At 35.2% G+C, this 12,752-nt stretch overlaps 1 protein-coding gene across 2 annotated transcripts in view; it reads right to left on the reverse strand.

Annotated features, from left to right (window-relative positions):
* Positions 1–5,548: 5,548 nt before the first annotated feature.
* LOC135833026 (mucin-2-like) overlaps positions 5,549–12,752 on the reverse strand; it is a 36,236-nt gene continuing 29,032 nt past the window's right edge. For both annotated transcript variants that reach the window (XM_065346632.1, XM_065346638.1), the window contains exons 2-3: positions 12,559–12,692; positions 5,549–8,992 (exon numbers count right to left, since the gene is read on the reverse strand). In XM_065346632.1, the coding sequence (XP_065202704.1) occupies positions 6,380–8,992; positions 12,559–12,687 (2,742 nt within the window). In that variant the 5' untranslated portion in view covers positions 12,688–12,692 and the 3' untranslated portion in view covers positions 5,549–6,379. The remainder of the gene's footprint in view (positions 8,993–12,558; positions 12,693–12,752) is intronic.

A 12,752-nucleotide genomic window follows, 5' to 3' on the forward strand; every position in this document is an offset into this window, starting at 1 on the left:
TTTTATACCTAATTGAATTGAGAAATAATTGCACAATAAAATCCGAATAAATTCAATTCAACATTTTAAAAAGGAACAGTCTTGCTTTCCTGACTTTTGTCCTGCTTTTTGCTCTAGTGTTCTGCTGTCCTATTTTTATCTCGTTTTTCTGTTAAAATCGCCGAGAAAGTTCTGCTTTTTTGCCAAAAATGTCCAAGAAGCAGGACTTTTGTTGTCATTGCTTGAAAAATTCCATTATTTTTAAACAGAAAAACATTTCTGAATAAGTGAAATTTCCAAAAAGTTCTTATTTTTTCTCAAGTTTTTATGGCATTAAGAAGAGTTTAAAGTTGTTAAAATCATCATTTTTTTCACGATTTTCGTTTCGTATTACGTAGCAGCGTTCGCGTAACACTAACTAATAGAAAATTTTGAATCTACGAAGTTATTTAAGAGAAGTACTTACTTACTTTTGTACCATTCTCAGTGTGAGTTATAGTGGAAAAATCCATCTTTTCCATAGTTCGTTTCCAAGTCGCTGAAATTGTTAAGGAAGGGCCTGTTATAGGCACCCTGAGCAATCTAAATGCATATGTTTAAATTGGGTTGCAGATACGAAGAACTAAAGGATCAAAGTTACAAACCACCAATTTTGGACTTACAAGGGAAGTATTGCAAACGACACGAAAAATTTTGAACGGGACAAAGGGGAATCATACGAGGATACCAAAAAATCCCACCAACTGAAATCTGAGATGCTGACGAAATTCACTTTTGGGTCATTCCATGTCAACTCAACCAACGTTTTTGTGTCATGTCCTTCGATTTCGCTCAAATTTTTTTTACAATATCTACCCACCCAGTAAGTAAGAAAGCCGCAATCAGTTTGGTCCCAGCCCCCTCAGGGGGCGGGTGGGGGCTTCCATTATTTTCACATTGCCTCGAGGTACTCAACTTCAGCAGCCCATTCCTCCAAAACTATGATACTTTGATCAAAACTGATTTCACAGTTCGAAAGGGCATTGAATTTTAAACTTTTTAAGTATTTTGAAATTTTCAAAAGTTGAAAGTTGAACTTTCAATTTAAAAGTTCAAATTTCAAAATGGCGTTGTAAGTGGGAGCTATCATTTAAAATTTTGATAAAATTTCCATATATGTACATTTTGATACTTGTTCGAAATATTTAGGTCTCGAGATGGCACTCGTTAACGGAGGGGGAGCACCCCCACCCCCAATTTTGGGTGAAACTTTCAAAAGGAAATATGGGGCATGTGATGTATCGAATTGTATGTTTTCGGCGACGCTGAACACGAATATGACGTCAGATTTTTGATTGGACCCCATCCACGGCCCCTGGTACCTCCCCAAAGGAGGTAAAAATTCAAAAAAGTGTTTTGTTCGTACGACACATGAAATAGTATGTTTTTACTTTTTTGTAACGCTGAATACGAATATGGCCTTAGTTTTTCCAACTGACCTCACCCATGGCCCCCAGCACCTCCCCAAAGGGGTAAAAGTGAAAAAAATGGTTTGATTCGTGTGACACATGGAATAGTATGTTTTTGGTGACGCTGGACACGAATATGGCGTCAGATTTTTGATTGGACCCCATCCACGGCCCCAACAATTTTTTTGGACTTTTACCTAATGTGGGAGGTCTTGGGGGCCATGGGTGAAGTCAATTTAAAAAACGATGGATATATTCGTGTTCAGCGATATCGAAAACATACTATTTCATGTGTCACACGAATCAAACCATTTTTTTGACTTTACCCCCCCCCCTTGGGGAGGTGCTGGGGGCCGTGGATGGGGTCCAATCAAAATCTGACGTCATATTCGTATTCAGCGTTACAAAAAACATACTATTTCATGTGTCGCATGAGCAAAACACTTTTTTGAATTTGTACCCCCTTTGGGGAGGTACCGGGGGCCGTGGATGGGGTCCAATCAAAAATCTGACGTCATATTCGTGTTCAGCGTCGCCGAAAACATACAATTCGATATATCACATGACCCAGATTTTCTTTTGAAAGTTTCACCCCCACCCGCCCCCTGAGGGGGCTGGGACCGAACTGATTGCGGCTTTCTTACTTACTGGGTGGGTAGATATTGTAAAACAAATTTGAGCGAAATCGAGAGACATGACTTTCAAAATCGCCTTTTTTTGGTTGAGTTGACATGGAATGACCCTTTTCGAATTTTGGCGAATTTTCAAAACGAAATTTGTTCAAATTGACAGAAAATTGTTACATTCAGTTTGTATCATATCTACGACCTCTCGAGTCGATAAGTGATGATTCGAACTGTTTTGGAGCCTATAATTATGGATTTCCGGAATCTCCATGGTATCGAAAAAATGTTGTAAATTGGGTGAAAATGGAATCCAGCACCTATAAACCTTGAATTTATCATATTCGTAAACTTTTATTGAATTTGGTCACATATATATTTTTTTAAATTATGGCAATTCAAATCCAAAATATTCGAATTGATTTTTTTTTCTAAAAAGTGCAGCAGAAAATTTTGGATTTAACAAGCATTAAAAATTTGAAAAAAAAAAAATACTCATCTGTTTACCTGAATTTATTGTAAGGGTCACACAGATGGTAAATCCGAGTTTATATGTAGATGCTGAATTTCATTTTTACCAGCTATTTACAGCAATACTGGAGAATGCAAAAATTCGCTGGAGGCTCCAGAACGGTTCGAAACCGTCATCAATCCACTTGACTGGTCCAGAAATAGAGTATAACCAAATTTCAGCTTATTTCGTTCTCGTGTTTGAATTTTTTTTTTCGAAAAAATCACTGCAGAAAATTTTAAACTGGAAGTGGCACAAAAAATTGTTGATAATGTGTACAGAAATCGATCGAAAGGGTGAAAACTGGAGAATTCGAAATTCCGCTGAAGACTCCAGAACGATTGGAAACCACCATCAACCGACTTGACAGGTCGAAAATTGGGTACAAACCAAATTTCAGCTTTTTTCGTCCATGTGTTCGCAAATTCCGATTTTTAATTTTTTTTTTTTTTTAATAATATCACTGGAGAAAATTTGGAATTTGAACCGGCACAGAAAAATAATTTGATAATATGTGCCCAAATGCCCAAATCAATCGAAAGTGTGGCAAAGATGGTAAATAATCCGAGTTTATAAGTGTTAAATTTCAATTCCTATTTTACAGAGTTTTTTTTTTTTTTTGAAAACTGGAAAATTCAAAAATTTGTCGGAGGCTCTAAAACACTGCGAAACTGGCACCAATCGACTCTGTCTCTGGAGGTGGAAAATCGGGTATGAATCAAATTTCACTTTTACACACACCCAAGAAGATTCAGCATAAAACAGCTCGTGACTTTGTCAGTGTGTCCCTTCAGTTTTTAGGGTCGGCAACTCAACTTACACATACGTACTGTAGTTTGCATTACGGTGTGTAATAATAGGAAACATATTTTCTTCATTTGATAAGTTTTAAAACTCTGCCCCGTCACTTCCTCCTTGACAAATGAGTTGCAAATTTCTTGGGAATTTCAAATACTTATTCCAAGATCTTGAGCTCAGAATAACTATTGGGATTTTGGAAAAAGTTGTAGGGTGACAAGCTATCGAAATAACGTTAAAAGTTTGCTAGGAATACAAAAATTTCAACAATAATAGGTACCTACCTATTTTAAAAGCTTTTTTGAAGACTTTTGAGCTTTATAAAAAGGGAAAATGTTAATTCAGCTGTTGTCATTTTGCAAAAATTTGAATTTCATTCTCTTTTGATTTGTTTTCTCGTCCTCTTGGTTCCCTGTGATTTTTTCGAGTCGGTACCAACAGTTCTAATTATTCTAAGAGAAATTCAATCAATAAATTTCGCGACTTCTCGTGAGAGAAGTTAAACGAATCAACCTCAATATTTGGGTACGAAATAAATTTGAGTGGTCACTCATTTTAGAAACTGAAGATTTTTTCCACAGATTGCATTGATTTCCAAAACCAAATTTACACATGCAAACGTAAACAAAAGCCAAATTGATATCTATTCTGCTGAAAAATTTCATCAGCTGACAATTTTTTTGATTTCTTATTTCAATATTTTCATATGATGCGCAGAGGAAATGTTTAATGCTCCAAAACGCCAAATTTTATCTCTTTTTTCAACAATTTTGACAGCTCACAAGGACAAATTTTTACACCTCACCAAAATTGGAATAAAAAGGGTTAAAATAACGCTGGGATTTTCGATTTTGATCGAATATCATTTTGGAATTCCAGAAAAACCGATTTGAATTTTCGGTCTTATCGTTTACTTACTTCGAACTTTTTTTGGAATTTGTTTTTTTTTATACCTATACCTTTTGGAATTTTTCAATTTTTACTCACTTACATTGAAATGAAAAACATCCATGTCAATTTCTCCTTCAAGTGCAAAAATGAAATTTCAACTAATTTTCAAAATCGTTGCTCTTTACCTACCTACCTGTACCTGCGTACTTGTAAAAAAAAATTATTTCGTTCAAACCAGAAATTTTTTAAAATTCAGAACCAAACAAAAATATTTTCAATAATCAAGAATTTTCAAAAAAATCTAATTAGACAGTTGATAATTTTTTTAAAATTGAAATTCCAAAATAAAATTTGATCAAAATTGAAAACTCAGACTTTTTTACCCTCTTTTATTCCAATTTTGTGGTCAGGTATGAAAAAAAAATTCTAGAAGCTATCGAAGTTGCTGAAAAATTTAATTGAAATTTGATGTTTTGGAGAATTAAATTTCTCTCTTGTAGGTCTCATGAGAAAAATTGAAAAAAACAGAAAAATTTCATCTAAAAATATTTCACAGCAAATTTCTATTAACTTTGCTTTTTTCATTTATTTTATTTAAAGAGCCATTTAAAGCAACTGAAGAGTGATATTCCAAAACTCGCTTTGTCCATTTTCACAACTTTTCAGGAGAGAGGAAAAACAGTTTCCCTTTAAACGGGTAAATTGGCTTTTTAGGCGAGTTTAGCACTTTATTTGGGTGGATTTACGATGTAGGAGTGTAGGTATACATTTCATCCACTAAAATACTGCTGAAAAAAATTTCAATAAAAATGGACAAAGCACGTCAGGAACATTATTTTTTTTTAATTTTTAGTGAATTGGCTATTTAGGTGAGTTTAACACCTCATTTTGGTAGGTTGATGATGTAGGAATATGAGTTAATACTTCATCTATTAGGTACCACTGAAAACCCAACTTTGATAAAAATGGACAAAGCGAGTTTTGGAATATCACTCTTCAACTTAGTTTTGTTTCTGACCGAATCTGTAAATTTGACTTTGGAAACCAATATTATACTCGAATATAATCATAAAGGTAATCTTATGGAGAAAATTGAAGAAATCTTCAATTTTAAGGTAGGTAGTTTTTAAAATGAGTGATCAACCAAATTAATTTTTTTCCTAACATGAGAATCTGACTACTCAGTCCGACTTCTCTCATGAAAACTCTTGAAATTTATCATTCAAATTTCTCTCAGGTGGTGAAGGGTTAAAACCTGAAACAGTGATAAAACAATTGCTAATTGGGTAACATTGAAATAACAAAACTAACAAGTAGGTATATTTAAATAATTTAAATTTTACAGCTTACATATCACTATGATTTACAAAATAAATACACGATTTATCATACCCTATGTTAAAATTCAAGCTGAATTGTTTTTAGAGAAATGAACCTTGAGTAGGTGTACCAGGTACTCATGAATGTGTTGACTGAGGAATGGATTGTGATATATGAATTTGAATTGAAATGAAATTGACAGCCAATGCGTATGTTAGATAGCAAAATGAATAAGCATTACCTATGTACATACAAATTACAGTTATGAACTATAGCCTAGGTACTATATTTGGGTTGTTGAATGTACAGAACTACAGGACTGCTTGCCTGGCATAAATATTGGTAGGCTATATTTTTTACTTTACATCTTCACTGGTTGACATAAAAGATGAAGATGACAATTCTCCTATTTTATAGACACTGTTGCTAGGTTAGTAAATTAAAAATGTACCTAGCCCTATCAAATTGGTAGGTACTTATTTACAGTCGAAATCGTTTGTAATAAATAATTACCTTTCTAGATACATGTAAACTAAAACTAATGAAAGTGACAAAGAAAAATACGGAGGATAAAAAATGGCAGGAGATACGCAGCATTGGCTCCAAAGAATAAGTATAGTTACAAAACCAATGAAAAAAGAACTCATGTTAATCACCACCATAAGCCATGCCATGCCACACCACATCGATGTGTGTTACAGTTCAGTGCAAGAATGATAGCGAACTCAAAATGAAAGCGACAGTTGATTCAAACACATTTCAATATAGGTATACTTAATCAAACCCCAGCAACGTTTCAATTGATTTGTTCAATCATACTGGAATGTTTTTCTCAAAGTTTCCCAAAGGTAATAATTCCTATTAGGAGCAACGGGATTAGGCTGCATATTATTGGTAAAATTTCTAGTATTGTAATTGGATTTAGACATGACAGGACTAGTACTTCGTGAGCTTTGTCGAAATTCACTGCTTTGAAATTGGTTACGGTAAAGCTCCCGGTGGCATTTCATTCTAGATTTAGCCTGGCGTATTTTACAAGATAATAACAGCGCAAAGAAGCCCAAAACAGCCAATGCCAGTATAGCTCCGCTGATTATGATGGCTGATTTCACAGCCAATGGTAATTTTTTACGTTCGACTTGATGATGTTGCTGCTGATGATGATTGTGATGCTGTCTACTAGCACCATTAAGGAGCAAATTCTCATCAAACGGTTTACGAAGCAGACCACCAGTATGATTGTTATGATTTCTCAGCTGCAATGATATTTGCTCATCAGCGCTATCAATATTGTGGTAGGAAAACAGCGATGGTGGTGAATTTGTTGTACTAGTGTATGAAATTATGATTTCTTTGCTGGAGCCAGCGAATGGCTTCACAAAGGCTTGATTGATAACAGGTGATGGATATGGTTTGCGAATTGAGGATGTAGGTGTTTGCTCATTTTTGGCTGATTCAAATTTAGATTTGGAAGCAGCAATGTTGTCCTGGTAATGTTTGGCTTCTCTGCTAACATAAGGTGATGTACCACTGACTATGGTACTAGTGCTGGTAGAATCTGATTTTTCAGTTGTAACTGATGCAGGTGAAGATGATGATGGTACTGTGGTGCTGGGCTTGGTGGAGGAGGATTTGGTGGAATTTTCATGAGAGTAAGTCACAGATGTTGTTTCTGATGAAAACTTGACTGTTTGTGGATATGTTAGCCCATTTGGTAATCGTGTTGTACTGATTTTTCTGGATGCTGATGACTCGGTATTTTCGGTGTTTTCTGTTTTTTCAGAATCATCTGCCTCAGCTTTATGAACATAGGCAGCGCCGGTTTTGAGTAAGTTATCAGCTACTGTTTGATTGCAAGGCACGTAGATGATGGCTAGACGATCATCATTGGATGACAAGAATGCAGACACGTTTGAATTAGCTACACCAAGACCTGCCTTGGGCAGAACATGCTGTTTTAGTGTCTTATGTGAAATTATGGGGAATGGGAAATTCACAGTCCCACTTGGTAAGTCATCTTCAGCCTCATCAGAATCATTGTCAGCGTTTACAGTTTTATTAATGTCGTGTGACTCTTTGTTTTCATTAACTTTGACTAGCTTGAACTTGGACGTGGTTGTTGTGGATTCTGTGTTTGGATGGTAGTGGTCATCGTGTGATTCTGGAGCATGATTGCTCTTAACAACTGTCAAAACATTGGAAGATGAAGTCGAAATTACTGAATAAGTCTGCGATTTTTCTGTGACAATTGTTTCATCATCATCTTCATCGCTATCATGATTTGCAGTATCAGGTTTGGGTGTTGTTGAAGGCAATGCAGTGGATCTGAGTTTGGCATTTCGAAGTATGGCTGAAGTCAGCGGAAGTCTGCGAGGTTTGAATAATTCTTTTCTATTCTGAACTAATTTTGAGTGTTGGTCTGGTTTCAGACTAACCACAACGTTCTCCTCAATGTGACCATGATGTTGGTTTTGTGACACAGAATTTTGTATGTCATTGGAAGGGTTGTCTGGAGCATCTTTGATTTCATTTTCATGTTGTGTCTTCTGTGCGGTGGCTGGACGCTTTCGCCTTTTCAATGAATTGTCTACGTCTTCTTGAATGGCAACAGCTGCAGCTTTTTTCAGTGTTTGCAAATCGTCATCTTTTGAAGGAGGCAAAGAAGTCGTTGGTGGCAATGATGATGATGAAGATGGCTGTACTTTATTGCGATTCACGGTTGTTGTTGGTTTTGGCAAATCTGGTTTCTTTGATGTGGTGGTGATGATTGTGGGGTGTGTGGTAGTAGTAGTTGTGACAGCTATGGTGATTGGTTTGTGGTTGTTGATGACTGAATTTTGGGGATGTGGACTTTGAACAGGCTTGTCTGCATTGTGTTGTGGGTTTATCCACGATTCATCGCCATTATCTAAAGATGGGTAGTCTTCAATTGGTCTTTTGAACGGTCTTCGTCGTCGTTTTGTTACTCTTCTAGGAGGGTAACTGTTGTTGGGTCCATCGCCATAGACTGCCGCTTCTGGTTCTGGTGGTACCAAAGCATCTGGATTTTCTTCAACGGCACCATCGCGATACTTGAAAGGTTTCCTTCGTATTTCATCTTGAGGTAGAGTATAGTATGCGTCGAGGCTGTCAGGTGGCTTTTCGGGTGCAATTGGGGCTGCAGACGAGGCCGAGACTGGTGGCGCTTCTGTGATGGGCTTTGGTCGCTTTCGACGTCGACGACGACGACGTCTTCGAACACGTTGAACATTTTCGACGCCATAACCATCAACGGCGCTGCCGCCTTCACCTAAGCCAGCGCCTGCTGAGTCGGGCATATCTGGTAGTACGTGTGTTTCGATCAGCTCGGAAGGTGATGATGCGGCATCTTCTTCTTCCATGTCGTCTTGATCGTTTTCTAAACTCTCATGGTATAAAGGAACCTGTAAACGAAACGTAAGTGTGATTATTTTGCCTAATTCATGTTGGAAAATAATGTATTTGTACCCAGGTTCAACTTCGGGGAATATGGAGGGTGAATAATTTTTTTGTGCTTCTTAACATTTGAAAAGAAATCGAGAAAAATCGCCAAAAATTTAGAAAATGTTTTCCAAGCTCATAGAAATTTATGATACTTAATGGTTGAAGAATAGGCAACACAGTATTTCGAAATTCTCCCCCAGTTTCAAGAATGGTATAGCTCGAAGTTTTGACAAATTATAAGAGGAAAAAAATACTTGCATATTTTCTAATCATGAATTGACTCAGAAATGAACGAATAATTTTCAACTGGTCAATAAGAACCCCAAAGCTGGTTTTGGATTTTGACAAGAACGACCAACGGCCTAGGTCAAGGGAGAATTTCAAATAAATATTTCCTGGATGATTTTCAAGTCGAAATGAAGGTTTTCAACTGAAATTCGTCAAATTCCTACAACATTTTTTTTTTTCAATCAAAAATACTAATTTTTAAAAAAAAAACAACTCATCTTTCTGAATACATTTTTGAAAACTTTAGTCTCCTATTAATAAAACAATTGTGATGGGTCCGTTTTCACTTAGCATTTGCTTTTTTGCACAAGTATTAGGTAAACTCCGTAAAAAAAGTATTTTTGTTTGCAATTTTGTCGGAAAAGCAAGTATTTTGGCAGTTTTTTGTACCTAATTTAAAAACGAGATTCTTGGACAACTTTTGAAAATGTTTGGTAAAAGAGCAAACGTTTATAATCTTGCTAAAAAATGAAAATTTCTGTCTATTTTTGTCAATTATAGACAGAAAAATGGTACCTACAATTTTTTTTTGGAAAACGCGATTTTTTGGGCAGGCTGTTGTTGAGTTTGCAACTATTTTTTGGAAAACGTGATTTTCTGGGCAGGTTGTTGTTGAGTTTGCAACTTTTTTTTGGAAAACGCGATTTGTTGGACTGGTTGTTGTTGAGTTTCCAACTTTTGCCTGTGAAATGTTTTGTTTTTTATGTGTTTTTGTCTTTTTCAAAAATGTCTGCCGTATTCAGATATTCTGGTCGAGAATCCTTTTTTGCCTTTTGGCGTTACTTTGACTCTACATCTCTGTCTTTAGGAGACGGATTGTCTAAAAATTTGCAATCCTAAAAGCCTGGATCAAAGGCAATGGTTGGACTCGAAAATTTTGTAAAATCTTGAAATGATCTACCGGAATCATTTTATGACTAAATTCTAAGATACTTAAGACAAGCAACCTACTTGCCCAAAAGTCATCTCAATTTTTTCAAAAAATTTCAAATCCTTTTAAAAAAATTGTAAAAAAATTCCTACCAAATTTCTACCTATTGTTGGCAAAATTGGTCTCGTAACGTTAACGGTAACGACATTTATCGATAACTTTTAAGTTTTTTATTTTAAAAATAAATTTCGGTTTCGCGAGTATAAAATTCTGTTAGAGCGTAATGAGATATTGTTGGTTACGAGTTATGTGAATTTTATCCTCTTTCGTAAAATCGCGTAAACTGTTGGCTATCGTTTATTTAAGTAAGTTATAAGTTAAATTCGTTATGTACGTTTCTGCGACGCGTTAATATTGATTTAATCTTCGTGTTGTAAAGTTGTCGAGCGTTTTGCTCAAGTCTATTTTGTTTTGGTTCATTGATCGTTAGGTCAATGACCGAGTAAAATAAATATTTTATTTTATGGTAATGTTTTTGTTCGTCGAATTTAAAGAAGAAATTCAATATTCGAGTAGTCTGGAGAGATCGTTCATTAGTTTGTTCGATTCTCCGTACACCTATAAATGCCAAAAATTCACAAACATTTTCATTTTGTAGCAAAATTATAACTCTCGCTCTTTTATCAAAAATTTTCAAAAGTTACCGAAAAATATTGTTTTTTATTTTTTAAAAAAACTTCAAAAAGACTTGCTTTAATTTTCTTGCCAAATTCCTAAAAATTGCTGCTATTTGGTCAAGTTGCCAAGCTCTTGATTTTTGGCGAAAATTTTTGCTTTTAAGCAAACTTTCTGTAGTCTCGCCTTTTCTCAAAAAGCAGCCAAAAGTTTCGTTTTTTTGATAGAAATTGTCAAAAAATATCATTTTATTCGTCAGTAATCCCCAAAAAGTTCAGTCTAGCGTTCTCTAACAAAAAGTATCGCTTTAGCAAAAATAATTGACAAAAATTCTCCATTTTTAGCCAAATTGTTAAAAATTGTCGTCCTTTGCAAAAAAAATCTCAAAAGTCACACTTTTTTCCAAAAATTAGGTAGGTATCAAAAATTCTATGTCTTTTGCTAAAATTGTAAAAGTCTAAATTTTAAACATTTTTCTTTTTTTCAGAAATTGCAAAAATTCTCACTTAGGTAGTTGCCAAATGCTCGTATTGCTCAAAAGTTTCGCTTTTTCGCAAGACGATTTCGAAATAGTTCAACTTTTAAAATTACAAACCAAAACATTAATTCAATTTGTATATCCTTCCTGTTTTTTTTTTTTTTTTTTTTTTTTTTTGCATATTGAAGTAAACGTTTTGATCTTGTTTTTTGGGCGGGGGGGATGATTGTGTACGAGCCCTGTCCTCTCTTCCAGGACAGTACTGTAGAGAGCCAATATGGACCCAAGGTCAATGAGGTTTTTTGAGAGAGGGAGGAGGGAAGGTGTTCGACTGAAAATTTGTCGTCAATTGATGTTATAATTATTATTCATAGGTATGACTTATAGAAATTTTCATTTTCTGTTTTGGGGTTTTGGAGGTTCAAATGTGAATTTTTTTAAATTTTAAAACAAGAAACAAATTGGCTTGAGCGAAGCAAAGATGAAAGGTTTTGAAAATTTGATTTTGAGAGGCCTAAACATGATCTTTTTTTAGGCAATTAATTTTGAAAGAAAGAGGACAGGCCCGAGCGAAACTAGGGGGAATAGATGTTTTTTCATGCAAGGAGTTCATTTTTTGGCGTTTAAACTTTTAGAATTTAAATATTTTTTTTTGTTTGGGATGTTAATTTTGAAAAATAAAATAATACAGGCCCAAATGAAGGCAAAAAAGCTCTTGAAAAATAGTGTTTTGAGAGGCATAAAAATTATAGGTACTTTTAATGCGAAAAGTTTTTTTTTTCACTTGAAAACTTTACAAGCTGAATGATACTTTTTTTTAGAAATTTTAATCTAGAAAAATTAAAAAAAAAAACAAGTCCGAGCTATGGTGATAGGGCAAAAGCTTTCGAAAATTTGTGTTTTGAGAAGTAAAAAAACAGGGGTTTTTTCATCACAAGGCTTTTCTTTTGCCGGGCCGGCCGGTCCCTCCAGAAAGTGCGGGCCCACTGCAAATTGCTCCCTTTTGAACCCCTCCTCTCGGGAGCCCTGTTCCAGGTTTTTAAAAAAAGTAAATTCTTAGTTTATTTTTTCGTATTGTTTTCCATCTTCAAAACTGCCCCTGCCTTTTAGTTTAACTTACTGTTCTTACGAATGATGAGAAAAAACTCGCTCTCTGGCTATAGATGGGTAGGTATATTACTAATAAATAATAATTTATAGGTTTGCTCACTCACCATTGGCTGTTTGATGACCATTGGCTTGGTATTCGTGGCTTGCAGATTGATCTGCTCGGCTATCGATGTGGCTGTCGCATACTGAACAAGTACCAGTGCAACCAGCAGGAGCGAGTTACGCATTTTCATTGTACCTGAAACCAAAAAAAAAAAAAAGAAAAAAATATTTAAAATGTCGCAGAAACAGAGATGAT

This window comes from Planococcus citri, chromosome 1 (assembly GCF_950023065.1).
Source record: "Planococcus citri chromosome 1, ihPlaCitr1.1, whole genome shotgun sequence".
NCBI lineage: Eukaryota > Metazoa > Arthropoda > Insecta > Hemiptera > Pseudococcidae > Planococcus > Planococcus citri.